At 40.7% G+C, this 16,394-nt stretch overlaps 1 protein-coding gene across 1 annotated transcript; it reads left to right on the top strand.

Annotated features, from left to right (window-relative positions):
• Positions 1–2,819: 2,819 nt before the first annotated feature.
• LOC143415674 (uncharacterized) lies at positions 2,820–7,783 on the top strand. The gene is made up of 3 exons (XM_076881033.1): positions 2,820–3,051; positions 6,172–6,525; positions 6,619–7,783. Exons 1-3 carry the CDS (start codon positions 2,982–2,984, stop codon positions 6,768–6,770), a joined length of 576 nt encoding a protein of 191 aa, XP_076737148.1. The 5' UTR covers positions 2,820–2,981; the 3' UTR covers positions 6,771–7,783.
• Positions 7,784–16,394: the final 8,611 nt, after the last annotated feature.

The following is a 16,394-nucleotide window of genomic DNA, read 5'->3' as shown; positions in this document are numbered from 1 at the left end:
AAGCAATATGTTTCACAACTAAATGGGATCAGCTGCTCATCAATGGTGACATTAGGCCCAGGGTTGTAAAACAGGGGGAGGTGGCGCACACACTTATCCCACACTGTCCTAATGGCAGCTAGCTTGTCTCTCTGCCGTTGAGCTGGTCTGTCGTCTCGGTTATCAAAACGGATAATCCTGGAAATTTTGTGGAAGTTTTCCAGAGACATTGATGCACGGAAAGGTTCTTGCCGGTTTCTGCATCCCACAGGGATTCTGTGGATTCCCCTTTGGACCTGAAAACTCCTGCAAGGATAAGAACCCCAAAGTAGGCCTTTGGGGTTCTTAGATGAATTTGTTCCATCTCCTTCCACCTCTCTCCAAAAACACACCTTCCTTCTAGATTACTGCAATCCAGAATAATTTTCTGGATGGAATCTGGGATGAAAAGCTCAAATGAAGACTTGATGTCCTGCACATGAGTAACTGTCAGCCGTGTTGGCCCTGGCTTATCACAGTAGCAGCTCTGCAGGGTGGCTCATTTCTTGGGCAAGAAGACCATTCAATGTCACCAGTTACTGACATCCATATTTCTTCACTTGCTGTCTGGTGGGCTTGTTCTGGTCCTGGAGCTGGCTGCAGATGGGGTACTCGTCTTTGTTTTGTTACTAAATGGTGCTCAACCTCATCCTCTTCTTCAAAGTCACTGTCAGACTCTGAATTTTCAGAAATGTGAAATATTCTGAAACCTCTTTGTCAACATCATCATCCGAAGCCCCTCTCTCTTCCAAAATCAATTGGATGGCCCTCGCAGCAGATAATCTTTTGCCATCTTGATCAGTTGTGATAAAGAACCACACTGGCAAAGTCTTATTTATAGTATTATGCCCCTAATTTGCAGGTGGGACAGGGTATGAGAAAATAAAATTTGGATCCCTCAAGAAAGAGGGTAAAATGTGTGGGAATGTCAGAGCAGACGGTGTTGATAGTTGAATTTTCAACAATGTTGCAACTTTGTGCGAGAGCAGGACGGGAAGAAAACACTATCAGCAGCACCAGAAAGGAGGAAGACAGAGTGTGGGAACACAGGACCTACACTTTCAACACTTTTATTAGACCTGGGTCCAGTGGACCCGAGCACCTTGTATGTAATGTAAATGCGTGGGGGGAGGTACAGTATGAGGTCATTGAAAATTAGTTCGGATTTATGTTCTTCACAGAAAATAAGCCAAAGCCAATGAATTTCAGGTTGAAAAAATAATTGTTTAATTTTTCTTTTGAAAAAAACTGAAAACAGGTCTCACAGACCCGAACACCATACAAGGGTTAAATGTTTTGAAAAAATTTTGAACACAATTTCAGCACCCCAAATGAAAAATAAAATAGAATCAAACATAAGAATTCTGTAATCGTTGTCATCTGTTTGTGCAGATACATAAAGTAACATATATAATTACAAATATACTCTATTTGTAATTTAATAATTGATTTACCAGGTGAAGTTGAGTTTAGGGGTTCAGTGAAGTGACATCATCAACACTTTGTCATAACACTGATTTGTAACTTTTTAAATACTTACTTACCTGTGCTTGAAGCCTGTAACAGAAAGAGAAAGAGCACACGTGCAAACAAACCAACTTTAAACCCTGTGTGCTGTACAACAAAGGGGAAAGGACAACAGGACCCACTACCAGGAAGGTCCCACAGCTACTTGCTTGTCCTTGCTTACTAAGAAATCCACTGCAAGGACATTAATATTTTTAAACAAATGTAAAAATGATACGGTACTTGGCACTAGGTGCTGCAGCTGCTGTGTGTGTATGTATCTGAGAGAGATTTTGCTTCGTCATGGAGAGAATGAGGGCAAGAACTTTCTGTCCTGTTAAACCACTTGGTGCAGCTTTAATCTGATCTGGAATCAGTCCAAAGAATATACGTATAAGATTTTTATCACGGTATTATCGTGTTTCATGCGTCATCAATGAGATGTTTTTGTTATACCTTGCAGGAGCATGAACAGAACCTGTGATGTGTGCGTATGTGCACGAGTTTTAAATAACTTCAGCTTTTATCATTTATCGTTCACCTTTTGTTATTGTAACGTAGTTACTTTACAATAAAAAGTATCTTGAGGTAACTGTTGTTGTAAGTTGGTGCTATATAAATAAGTAAGTACTGTCATTACTTGCTTACCTAGTGATTACTTACTTACAATATAAATAAACATATTATGTTATTCAAAATAAAATAAAATAAAATAAAAAAATACTTTATTATTTATTATTATATGTCTTTATTATTAGCTCATTCACTCCTGCATATAGCTTGATGTCATCCATATAGACATGGTTGCTGACAGTATCTGTAGCCACTCTTGGTAATGATCACTCCCCAGTGGGGACAAAGAATCTCCTTAACGCACTTGCAAGTCTAATAGCAGTTTTACGGTTTTTCTTTTCAGTTTTAGGACAATAAATCATCAAGTTGAGCTGGAAGACTTGGTCAATGCAAAACAAATGTTTTGACTGTTAATATGAACCCACTCTACAGCCCTAAATTTTTTTAGAATTAAATCAAAAGTACTTGTGTTTTATTTGTAGTGTTTACTGACAGAAAGGATGACACCCATGTAATGCTTAGTGGGTGGATACAATGCATTCATCAGGGCATCTGTTAAAACACACACCTCAAATAACTAATAAAAGAAAACAAGTCAGTCTGCTCTCCCACAAAGGCACTCCCTGTTATTTTTATGCACGAACGTCATTATCTTTGGCATTGTTTTTTAAATAGTCCCAGATTTCATAATCAACATCAACTCCTCTTTCCTCATGAGACAGTCAGAGAGAGAGGCTGAACATAAGCATGCAGAGCTGATATGACACTGACCAGTGTTTAACCTAGTCAGGTTTAAAACAGAGTTATTCTGTTCTTCCTGGGGGGAAAAAGCTTAATCATTTAGAATTGTTTTATTTAGCTTTGAATGAGCAGAAGTGGATGAAATGCCGGCTGGGAAAAGCTCGTCTCTCTGCCAGATTTTACTGTCTGTCTGCCTCCTGTTTTCCTCTACAGGTGAGACTGAACTTGCTTTAAATTCAAGAGGATTCACAAATAGAAACACACAACGAAGAGCCATGTTTGGATTCTTGCTGTCTATGAGTACATGACACGATCAGATGCTACTGAGGAGTTTTTAAAGATCTGAGCCCCTGCTCCAGAAAGTAGAGTCAGTGAAAGTTCCGATTTTGTTAAGCCTTAGATATGGTCGAGAAAATGGGTTCATTTAAACTCCAGAGATTTAGCTGGACATGTGCTGCGGTGATTGTGAGGTGGAGACTGCAGCTGCTGAGGGTGCACTACTGCTGAACCTTTGGATGGCTCTTTTGATGTTTTCAGCTAAATCGTGTTTGTGCTGGTAGGCAAGAAGTGAAGCAGCTTATGGCAGTAAGAAGAACCGGACCACTACTGCACACTTTAGCACTGGAGGTTTTCATAAAGCTTTTATTTTGGTATTTCCATTGACCGGTAATATAAATTTGCATGTTAGCTAAATATTTAGTTTCCTGTAATATTTAGATTACATTTAAAATTGTGTTTTAAATATACAAAGTAACAAATATTTTAGTAAATGTTGTACGCGTTATGTGTTGGTATAACTTTAATGTGGTAATATGCTTTTGTTTGTATGATTTGGCACCCTCTTATGGCCACAGTTGGTACTTGGGAAGTTGTTATGCCCAGCTAGTTTGCTACAAGTGCTCAGTGGAGGTGAAACTTTTGCCCACGCATGCCTTTTTACAAAAAGAAAAGAGAAAGGAGAGTAATGAAAATGGATAAAGGATATCATGTATAAGAAGCCTCAGTAACATGGCCTGTAAACTGGAGATGCAGATCGAAGTAAAGAAGAATCTCAGTTCAAAGCATTCTCTTCTTCTCATTCTGTTCACTGTCTGTCAAACTGGATAAGCTAAATCACGCCCACATCTAGTGAGGACAGAACACGTTAGCTCCTTAACTCGTTAGCACTGTGCAGGACCATGCACGGGGCGATTCACGTTAACTCGCTAACGGAGATTTGCCGCATTAATATGGTTATGGCGTTTATGTCAAAGGTTTATGAATGAGAGGTCTGGAAAATGCTATCAAAACACATGTTGAAATCAAGTTCTTATTTTTCTCAATTAGAGTTGCATCGCTTCCCTTTTTAAGGTTAACTTGAAATTCACCATTTTTGAACTTCTATCAGAAATTTCATCAGAGCTCCAATAACACCATCGTTTCATGTTATTAAAAAATCTACAACCTCATTTTCATTCAAAGGAGTTGATCTCAGACATACATGAGCCTAAGTTTTAAGGGACTGTCTACAAATTGCAACACTGAAAAATAAAAAAATTAAAACAGAATATTAAGAAATATTAACTAAAAAACTCTGCTTTCAAACACTATAGAGTAAGAAAATTCATTTCATACCAAGTATTCAGTATAGTGACCCCAACTGTGTTATCTACCACGCTGATAGTGTTGCGAAATCAGTTTTACCCCGGTTCTTTTTATTCCTCGAGCATCCAAAGATGGCACCGGACTCAGTAGTCATTTTCACAAAGCCTTTATTCATCTTTACTCATCTTTACTCATCTTCATTCATCTTCATTTAAGCATGCATCTTCTAGAAGGGAAGACTTGCCAGGCCGGTGCCCCTCTGCAAAATCTTCACCCCTTTGTTCGTTACAGCCAGCTTTATAGAAGCGTCCCCATCATAAAACCCCCCACAGTGTGCTGCCAACTCTGTCTGTGTCTATGTGCACGAGCACATGAATGCCTACATGTGCGCGTTCCCTCGTGTCTATGTGAGCGCTCGTGTGTGACTGTGTACGCATACCTGTGTGTATGTGTGAGTGCACATGAGTGAGTGTGCATGTGGATGTGTGTGCGTGACAGTTAAAACACTGTGGGTGTAGGTGACTCCCTAGAGGTCATAAAACCCCTCTCCCTTCCAGACCACAGTTATCCAGTTACAAATGTTGAGACCCCCACCCAAACATTCTCTGGGGAATTTCCACTCAGCATTAACTCCTCTCTGTTTTACTTTCACAGTTCAAGTGGGGGAGGGGTCTCCTAGAATCTACTCCTAAGTTCACGACAGAGTCAGGCCTTTATTATATTGAGGGCAGCGTCAGTGTCTCTACAATAGTCAAAGGAGCTTGCAAAGAAAAGCATCTGGACTTCACCTCTCATCCGAGAAGCTTCTTCAGTTCTAATGTCAAATGGTGGAGAGTCCCAGATATAAACCTAGTGGGAGTGACCCCCCACAGAGGGACAAAAGGACCCCCTGATGATCCTCTAATCGCCTGAGCCAAGGTGGGAAACTGGGCGTGGGTCCCAATCCGCCAGAGTTTTGGGTGTGTTCATTGTGAAACCTGGCCCCACCTTATCATGCGAATTCCTGAGGTCAGATGGCCCAGGATGTGAGTGGGTGTTAAGGCGTCTGGGAAGGGATCTCAAAACTGGATTATAGATGGCAGACAGTTGGTGTCGTAAACCCCCGCCTCTGTTCAAAGATGGTCGCTCACAGTGGACATAGATGGCTTCTTTCACTCCTCTTTCAAACCATCTGTCCTCTCTGTCCAAAATGTGAACATTGGCATCCTCGAAAGAGTGACCTTTATCCTTAAAATGCAGATCTGTGTACAGCTGTTGAATGTGTAATGACTGTTTCCTATCTGTGTTGTTGTTGTAAGTCTGGTTTGTCAACATATCCTGTTTGTTCATAATAATAATAAAACAGGTCCTTCTGATCTTACTGCAACAGTGAGTCTGAAATAAGGCTTTAAAACGGTTTTATTTAAAATAAGGTATATATTTCAACACTTTGGCAAATCTACACATAAACTAATCAATGATGTATGCATGCTTGCCAAAGCTAACACACACTTATCTGAGATGAAAACTTAAAGTAAACATTTTTGTGGGTAATTGTTAGAATACTCAGTTAATTGTTAGAATACTCAGTTAACTATTTATTATAAATGTTCCCTCTGATTTAATTGAATGTATTTACATACTGCAGGAACTCACGGTGTGTCAGATACTTCTATCTCTCACCATATCTCAGATTAAAAAGACTTTTTAGTTCAGCTGAGCTCTGCGGGCTCTCTGTCTGTGAACTAATAAGGTTTTCCCCTGTTTCAGATGGGAAAATCATCAAAGCTGAGTCTGGACAGAACGTGTCTCTGCCATGTCAAACTCCAAACATCAGCATGCCCATCAGAGCTGTGGAGTGGTTCAGACTTGACCTGCAGGAAGGACATGTTCTCATGTACCGGGGTGAGCAGTTTATTTCATTCAACCAGCTTCCATCGTTTGTGAACCGGGTGGATCTGCAGGACAGACAGATGAAGGACGGAGACACGTCTTTGACTCTGAAGCATGTGACGAGTGATGACACTGGAACATTTCAGTGTTACGTGGTCCAGAGAGGAACAAATGGCAGGAAAAGCATTTTTGAGTATATCAGCACCGTCTACCTGAGAGTTGTTCCTCCAGGTGAGTCATTTAGAAGAGGAAATGGATTCTGTTCTGTTCTTCACTCATCACCTACCTGACAACTGACACCTCACACCTGTTTCTCACCTGCAGGTCAGACAGGAGGACACAGGAAAGGCAAAGGGAACGAGGATGTATCCTCTGGACTGGACTTTTGTTTAACAGTTAGTGTTATACTTGTTACGCTAGCTCTTGCTTTTTTTATGACCTTCACAATACCCAAAACACAGGAGAAGAAGATTTGATCCAGACCTCAGATGACTCGACAGGTGAACCTTAAGTCACCTACCCACTAAACATTGGACATGGGATAGACGTGCAGATCATGTCTATACTGGGTCCATCAGTCCATGACCAATTCTGAACATCTATATATCCAAACTAGGTCCACAACTTGAAAGACCTCATCTGGTGTTACAGAAATGGCAGATAAAAGTCACTCCGAGGTCACTTTGCTCAGTGGGTTGTAGATGTCTAACACCTGAATTTATTTAATAATGTCTTTAGTGTTTCTTTAGAAACATTATTAAAAAGATTTAAAAAAAATAAATGAATGAAACAAAGTGTTTCCTTTTCCAAGATTGTTTAGCTGTTAAAAAGCAACCATTTAAATCAAAGCTGGATGTAATCAAGTCTTCATAGAGCAGCCAGTCCCAAATGACTGCTACAATCCACTTTCACCAAAACTTGTTTTTTATTTCCAGAATTATTTCTATCATTATGTTTTCATTTATTAATTTGATGATTAAATTTTTTGGGAAGCACTGTGTAACACTATAAATGTATGATCACATACATCATGTTGAAACAGGATTTCTACATGATCTAGTCCTCACTCATTTTGTTTCTATACTGTACATACAGCCTGGTATATATTTCTTTGGGAGACGGTGGAATATGTTTGTCACTGTCAGACGTTGTGTATTGTTGTATGTGTTCAGAGATAAAGAGAGTTTACAAAGTGAATAATAAGCAGGTTAATCAGTGTTAGTGAATCTGCTCAGATATATTATTGAAGCTGCAGAGCAGGAGGATTTAGTTGTAAGTTACACTGCATGTAAAAGGGATCAATAAAAGGTCATTATTGTGTAAATTTATACCTAAACAAACAAGGTAACCAGGTGGGTTTAAAGATCTTAACCTGAGTTAACGTTGTGTTTTTATGTGACGACAAGATGACAGTGTGTACATGGACAAAAAAAGATGGTGAAATTCTGTTTAATAAATAGATGAGGAAGAGTTTGCAGACTGAACACAACTTATGTCTCCTGCTCGTGTTTTTCTGTATAAAACAGGCCCATCTGAAGGCCTGCAACAGCTACAACGAGCTGTCATGTTCCCTGTTTCTCATGAAAACACTGCAAAATGTCAACATTTGGGACTTATAGAAAATCCCATTCTAATTTATTTAACATCCTTCTCATTAGAGTCAGTCTAACTCTGTAAACACCCTCATTACTAACACAACCCACATACTCATAAAAAAAAACACTTGTCGTGAAATCAATCAATGTAGAGCAGTGTCACAAACCACGGAGGCCCCAGAAAAGTGCAATCAAACGGTGAGTTTATTAACACCCAGGAGAAAACATCAGCATACGTCTTCTGACAAAAATACATGTTGAGAACACTTATAAAGCAGTGAGGTACCACCCCCCCCCCACCCCCCCCACATGGCGTAAAAATAGGTTAAAGACGGCAGTTACAGTAAATGGTACATCTTAGATGGCTATAAACAGACATAGAACTACTCTTTTCTATAACACCTTCCAAACAAGGTAATAACTTCAAGCCTTCAAGGTCTCTGAGGGCTGGTTGTCGACTCCAGTCATCTGTTACCAAGTAGACCAAAATGCAGTTGGAAGCTAAATGAGTTAAGGCCTCAGGCCTGACACATTCCTAGATTATCTGTGTTATATGTATTGTAAGCATGCATCCAATCATCCTTCTATGTTCTAGTTTCCCACACCATGGATCACGTGGACAGTCACACCAGTGAAGCTTAAAACCTTTAATGAACCGAACATCAACTCGAAATAAGCACAAATATGCAATGTGTACGAAATACTCCTGGCCGTACCTGTAATAAAAGTTAACATAATAAAAGGATCCCTAAATTAACATCTTCAATAAACGACTTTAATGCAATATCAATACTGTGAGAAATATTATTAAATGGAATAATGCTGTAAAGAATGTTATTAATCCAATTGTAATGCTGTAGGTTATATGGCAGCAATAAAAGAATTTCTGTATCTCCACACACTCTTGCAGAAAAGGTATGAAAAACATTCTGTGCTTGGGAAACAGCAGAAACGAACAGGGTCTGTGTGTGTTAACTATAAAGTTTGGAAATAAAGGTAGAGTAACAAACAGTTTTTCCTGTCTTCCTTATCTGTGTGTTATCTTTAATTTCAAGGGAGTAGCATGTTTAAATGCACATGTGTCAAACGCTACTAAAAACACAACCCCCGCGGCGGAAGTAAGAAATACTTCTCGCTGCAGTCGGGGCACGTGTGGAAACAGACACCATAAAATAATTAGAGGCACTTATTTGTATTTATGTTTTGGTGCACCATCAACCCTTGGCGTGTTTTTTGATTAGTCTCAGATTTCATAATAAAGAACTTTAACACATCCATCATCAGAAGACACAGAGATTATTCTGTTCATCATTTGGAAATTCAGAATAGTTTTATTCAGTTTTGGTGAGCAGAAGTGGATGAAATGCCTGCTGGGACATGTGTGTCTGTTTGCTGGATTTCACTCCCTGCCTCCTGTTTGCCTCTACAGGTGACACTGAACTCGCTTTAAATTCAGCTGGATTCACAAATAGTAACGCAGCACTGAGAGCCATGTTTGGATTCTCAAGTCAGTTACCGCTTTGTTTTCCATCGCGTTTTCTTCCTGCTGCACCTGTTTTTATTATTACAGTCACTCAATACAACATTAAAGTGTTTTAATCAGCAGAAGTTCACAGTTTGAGTTAGAAACACTCATCAATGTCACACTGTGAACTTTTTCTACTTCACTGATCCCAGCATATTTAATCCTGTTATAAAGGTTAAAAGGTTATAAAGGAAATGCTGTCAAAAAACATGTTGAAACACAGCTGTGAGATGTTGTCAAACAACATTTAAAGTTTGAACCGAGTTATCTGTAATGAAAATAGGAGGCCTGCTACACCTTGTTAAATATCCCAAATCTTTGTTGTTTGGGCTGAAGGAAGAACAACAAGAGAGACAAGATAAGATAAAACTTTATTAATCCCTCGGGTGGATTCCTCTGAGAAATTCAGTTTCCAATAGCACAGCACCGACAGAAGTTACAGAATGTGAGCAGAATAGCATATATACACATATATAAATACAGAGGATACAAAAGGGATAAATAGAATAAATAGGAATAAGAATACAAGGGAATTGTACATTTCAAATGTTGTGAGTCTATTGCACCGTTGGTTATTAACAAAAAGCCTTGCACAGTGAAGAGGCACTACAGCTTAGTTGTTCCCCCCTCCTTTGTCCTCCTGTTTCCCCTCCCTCTCCCCTCCAGAGAGGAGTTAAACAGCCTGATGGTGTGTGGGTGTATAAACACTCAGTATATAAATGCTCAATCAACAATCTCTTTATTCCATACACTTCTCATAATTCCTTACACACTTTGAGCTTAAACATCCTGACAGGAGATGAGCAAGGCGGGGTTTCCTGCAAAATGTCAAAGTGTCTGACCGTTTCTCACAGTCTTATAGCTTCAGCCCTCCGCCACACTAAGCATTCACATTCTTTCTCTCTTACGGCACCTACGTGACGACCTTGGCTTCCTGTTTTATCTCCTCCTGATGAGATAGGGCAGAAAAGCTCTACGGTATGTTCTGTTCTCTTTGTACTCAGAAAAGGAAGGCCATGATTCTTCACAAACAGTATTTCTTATAAATCAGCAGTATAGTGCATCATAAAACAGTAATGATTTTACATCTTTAATCCAAGACATAATGTGGCCTATAGCTGTATAATGATTCGACAATTCTTTGATTAGAAGTATAAGGTGGCATAGGATAGTATAAAAATCTCACAACCTGCTTCCTGGGATCATTTCATTAAGCGCCTCCACTAACACACCCACTGTTCCCAGTACTGCTGAACACCTGTACGCTACACTGAAACAGGTTTTTACCCTCAACCTTACCCTTTGGTTGCAGAGTCAGAGCTCTGCCCTGCATTCAAAACACTTCCTGGTTCAGATAAAACAAAACAAAAAAACAAAAACTGGAGGCTTCAAATTTTCACAGTGACAGGCCCACACAGGTTTTTCTGGTTCATATTGTCTCTATTTGTAAAAGTAAATATGTTGCGGTATTATTAAAATATTATTTTTAATGTTAGGAAGGTTAAAGGGACTATTTTCAAAGGTTTAGTGATCATTATTACACCATGGCCTGAGTAAAAATAATTTTTAGTTACTTGATTATTTATTTATTGTGGGTTAGTCAGGTCTAACCTGAGTGTCTGAGTGTGAGGTATGTCTTTCAGACATACCTCACACTCAGGTCACATTTTTACTCAGTTCCTGCTTCGATCAGTCTAAACTTACTATCTTGAAATCATGCTGGCATATTGTATGACTGGAAGATATTTATATGCAAAAAGGCTGAGCTGAGACTAAGTGATTAAATAAATAAACACACATACCATCCATTATACTGTCACAGTATAGATCTGTGCTGCTGCTCAGTGTCCCCAGAAACAGTCAAAAAGCTCACAGCTGGATTTAGCAAAGCCGTCACTCAGTAATAATACATGTTGAAAATTTGTTAATAACAAACAAATAAAACAAATATACTCTTACAGGAATATAAAGTAATCTACATGCTACCCCAGAAAAAAAATAGATCATTGAGTCACTATAGCAGTGATTCCCAAAGTGTGGATCACGGCCCCCCTGTTGGTCCAAGAAAGAGGCACAGATGGACCAAAAGAAGAGATTTACAGTAAATCATTTTTTCATCATTTTTTCAAGTTACTGGATTTAAATATGACATCTTATACTCCACATTCTGACTTTTTTTAAGCTAGTGCATTTCATCATCAGTGGGAATAATCTAAGCTGGATCGAAGATGTCAAACAGCAGCAGTAAAGCTGTTCATGGAGACTCAACCTCTCTCTCATCAGAATATCAGAATGTAGATCTTAAACTAAACGTGGCAGCACAAGGCTGGGATGGAATAAATACTCTTCACAATTTAACAGACAACCGACAACGCCACCCTGGAATTTCACCCGGAGAACACTGGATCGAAGTAATGCTAATTACCAGGAAGACGCTCAGGTCTGTTATACTCAATAGAGGGCCGTGGTCTAGTGATAAAGCAAATTGTCAATTTATTAGTAACTATTTAAAATAGCACATAAAAGCACAAACAGGCGCATCAATATAGATGAGTTTACCAGTGGGGGGACAGGGATGCCACATACAGAAACAACTCAAAAAAAGGAAAACTCTATGGGCTCAAAATGTGGTCATAAATATTTTGTACTCGTAAAAAAGATTTGTTTTTACCTCCGTGACGGAGGAGCAGGGAGGACTCGGCGCAGACTGAAATCTCAGAAAAACAGGTTTATTTACACACTCCAGGTGCACTATATACAGGTGAAGGAGAAGGGGGCCAGGGTTCCCAGGGGTGCAGAGAGGAGTCGGGAAAAGCGTCCAGAGTCCCCAAACCAAGCACGAGAAATCTGCATACAGAGAACAAGAGTTAGCACGGAACTTTCACGGAGCTCAAAACTGGCTGAGGCTAAAGTAGCACTGACGAGCGTTACTCAATAGTCCAGCGGCGAGGTGCTCTCAGTCACTGCCTTAAGTAGCGGGAGCAAACATGGGTGGCTGTAGCTCAGGTGGCAGAGCAGGTCAGCCACTAATCAGAAGGTCGGTGGTTTGATCCCAGGCTGCCTCCTGGCTGCATGCCAAATATCCTTAGGCAAGATACTAACCCCATGTTTGCCTACTGGTGGTGGTCAGAGGGCCCGGTGGCACCTGTGTCCGGCAGCCTCGCCTCTGTCAGTGCGCCCCAGGGCAGCTGTGGCTACAATGTAGCTGCCATCACCTGTGTGTGAATGTGTGTGTGGATGACTGAATGTAGTGTAAAGCGCTTTGGGATCCTATGGACTAGAAAAGCGCTATACAAATGCAGGCGATTTACCAAACAAGGTGAGGAGCCACAGGTGATTGCCTACAGGTGGTGGAGGCCGGGAGCTCACAATCCGCCCAGGCAGCGAGCAGAGAGAGAGGAGAGAGAGAATAGACAAAACATAACATGTAGCCACACAGGGCCAGCTGAGCAGGCACGGGGACCATGACACTGTGTAGATCTTTTTCTGTGAAAAGAGGTCATAGAAAAAGCAACAACAGAAGCAAAAAGTGACAAACATTCAGTCCAGCAGGTCCATCCTCTGTGTGTCCTCCTTGTTGACCTGCAGGTGAGAAACAGGTGTGAGGTGTCAGCTGTCAGGTAGGTGATGAGTGAAGAACAGAACAGAATCCATTTCCTCTTCAAACTGCTGTCAGACATTATCTACTGCACTCTGATCACATCACTCAGACCAGCTGCTTTCTACAAAGTCTCATCAACAACATCTTTAGAAACAAACATCAACAACCAGGAAGCAGCTTCACCTCTGATCACACACACACTCAACTCTACTCACTCACCTGGAGGATCAACAACACTCAGGTAGATGATGCTGATATGTTCCACAGTGCACTTCCTGTGGTTCTTTCCTCTCTGAATGACATAACACTGATATGTTCCAGTGTCATTTCTTGTCACATCCTTCAGAACCAAAGACACGTCTCCGTCCTGCATCCGTCTGTTCTGCAGATCTACCCGGTTCACAAACGATGGAAGCTGGTTGAATGAAACAAACTGCTCCCCCCGGTACATGAGAACATGTCCTTCCAGCAGGTCAAGTCTGAACCACTCCACAGCTCTGATGGGAACACTGATATTTGGAGCTCGACATGTCAGAGTGACGTTCTGTCCAGACTAAGTTGTGAAGATCTTCTGGTCGGAAAGAGGAAACAACACAGAGCAGAGAGGTAAGGGGACAAACTGCTCAGCTCACAGGGAGAAGCAAACAGAGAGCACAGGTATGGTGTGATCTGTTCCTTCAGTGTGACAGATCCCAAAATAACAAATGAGTCATAAGCAAACAGACTTTATTTAAACAGCAATTATTACAGTAGGAACAGCAGCTGGACCGTTCACTGTCACAGAGTTGAAAAAATGTATAGATTTCATTGTGAGCCCTCCCTGCCTTCACACTGATGAGAGATTGTTGTCTAAGAACTGATTTAAACCTGATTTCAATGTTTGTAAAGTAATAAACTTGCAGACAAAAGCTTTGAGTGTAGCTAAAAAGTAAATAGAGCAGGTATAGAAGAAGGGGAGGAGTCAGGTGGTAACAGACACTCATATCCAGGTTATCAGACTTTGCGCTGAACCTCCTTTCTGAAACAGATCAGTTTTAGGCTGCTTTAACTCTTTATTTGTGGCGCAGTGTCAAGCCACGGGAATGAATCAATGAGCACAGGTCACATCAGTGTGTGGTGTTGTTTTGAAATTTAGAGTCAGGATGTTGGATCTGCCAAAGACTGATTGCCCTTACTCCCATATATCTTGGCTTGGATTTGTCAGTATAAGTAAACTGGCTTGGTAGTATACTCTGGGAGAGCACTAAGATAACAACACAACAGTGCATTCCAGGAATGTTCCCAGACTGACCTGTACTGTGTGTGGCCATGTTTAGACCTATTTGTGAGAACAGAAAATTGGCATGCTACTCTACAACTCTACTTGTGGAGATCAACAGTCACTTATGGGCACAAAATATGGATCCACATGAGTTTGAAGGTATTTTTGAGGCACAAAATGTTGCTTTAGTGTCAGGGTTACAATTAGGTTAAAGTTAGGTTTAGGCATTCATTTTTGAAGGTTAGGGTTAGCAGCTAGGGAAAGCATTATGTCAATGAGATATCCTCACTAAGATATGAAAATGAGCATGTGTGTGTGTGTGTGTGTGTGTGTGTGTGTGTGTGTACAAGCTAGATTTCACCTGCTGAGGCAAACATTAAAAACATTAAACTTTAAATCTGCCTACATTACCCCAAAGTTGTTGAACTAAAGTGAGTGGGATGACTGGTGTGTTTATTTTCAGCAGCTCGCTGTGTTTGCCTTTCAAGGAAGGTGGAGTTAATCTGTTTCAGAACGAAAAAGAAAAACAAGGGTGGAGTTCTAAAAAACACAGGATCCTGTTTCAGAGCTGTTCATCTTTAAAAAAGAGCTTCACCTGAAAGGCCTCATAGAAATGATGTATCTTGTGACAGTATAAGACATATTCTGCTGGTTTAGAACACCCATCCAATATAATGTCAATACAAAAGCACCAAATCGCAACAACGGTTTCCTTTGGGATGCTTCATATTGTAATGTGAAGATCTTGCCATAATACAGAGAAAAAACACAACAATCAGAAGACCCCCTATGATCAAGCACTTGGCAACAAAGGGAAGGAAAACAGTAAGAGACCTCCAGCAGAGCCAGGCTCAGGGAGGGCTGTGACCAGTTGAGGGTGAGGGGAGAAAGACAGGATAAAATACATGCTGTGGAAAACATCCAGAGATTAATAGCAAGTATGATTTAATGCAGAGAGGACAATTAACAAATAGTGAGTGAAAAAGGTGACTGAAGAAAAAATACTCAGTGCATCATGGGAATCCCCCGGCAGCCTACGTCTATTGCAGCATAACTAAGGGAGGATTCAGGGTCACCTGGTCCAGCCCTAACTATATACTTTAGCAAAAAGGAAAGTTTTAAGCTTAATCTTAAAAGCAGAGATAGTGTCTGTCTCCTGAATCCAAACTGGAAGCTGGTTCCACAGAAGAGGGGCCTGAAAACTGAAGGCTCTCCCTCCCATTCTACTTTTAAATACTCTAGGAACAACAAGTAGGCCTGCAGTGCGAGAGCGAAGTGCTCTAATAGGGTGATATGGTACTACAAGGTCATTAAGATAAGATGGGGCCTGATTATTTAAGACCTTGTATGTCAGGAGCAGGATTTGAATTCAATTCTGGATTTAACAGGAAGCCAATGAAGGGAAGCCAAAACAGGAGAAATATGCTCTCTCTTTCTAGTCTCTGTCAGGACTCTCAGAGCAGCCTTTAAATCTGTTTCCTGGTGGCCTGTTGTTGGTTTTGGACATACTGCTTTTTAATTACACCGAAATAGAAACTAATCGAGTGAGGAAAGGAGATCGGTCACATAGGGTGTTGTATCAGACAGATTTATGGAACAGAAAACATCAACAAACAAAGAAGCTAAGAGTCATTATTACACAATGGCAGGCAGGAGAGCACCAAGCCGAATGAAGTGACAGCAGCAGATTATACAGCGTGAGAATGAAGGGTCCCAGACCTGTAATGGTGACTGATGAACTGCCAGGTTTCAGTGCACTTGAATAGTATTTCTGGGTCCTTTTACAAACATTCAGCTCAAAGTGAAATAAGACAACTGTCTCATCCATCACAGGAAACCTCAGTTTACAGGTACTGAACCGGAGACACACTCATGCCCTCTCGCTGCCTCTCACTGAGGGAAACTCCAGTCTAAGTCCAGCCCGTCTATAGGAGACTGCTTCCAGGAGCTGAGCTGTGAGTTTAATGATACATTTCACTCCTCCTGACTGTATGAGGCTGCTTACACACTTTCTCTAGGCTCTTTTGTCACCACAGAGATTCCGGTCCCAATCTTATGACCTGTTTCAGCAGGATCTTAAGAGGCTTTAGGGAAAAAGGCAGATACTTGTCTGTGTGA

The sequence above is a fragment of the Maylandia zebra genome, unplaced genomic scaffold, assembly GCF_041146795.1.
Source record: "Maylandia zebra isolate NMK-2024a unplaced genomic scaffold, Mzebra_GT3a scaffold02, whole genome shotgun sequence".
NCBI classification, from domain to species: domain Eukaryota; kingdom Metazoa; phylum Chordata; class Actinopteri; order Cichliformes; family Cichlidae; genus Maylandia; species Maylandia zebra.
The sequence above is the reverse complement of the archived record's forward strand: the minus strand, read 5'-3'. Positions and strand labels throughout refer to the sequence as shown.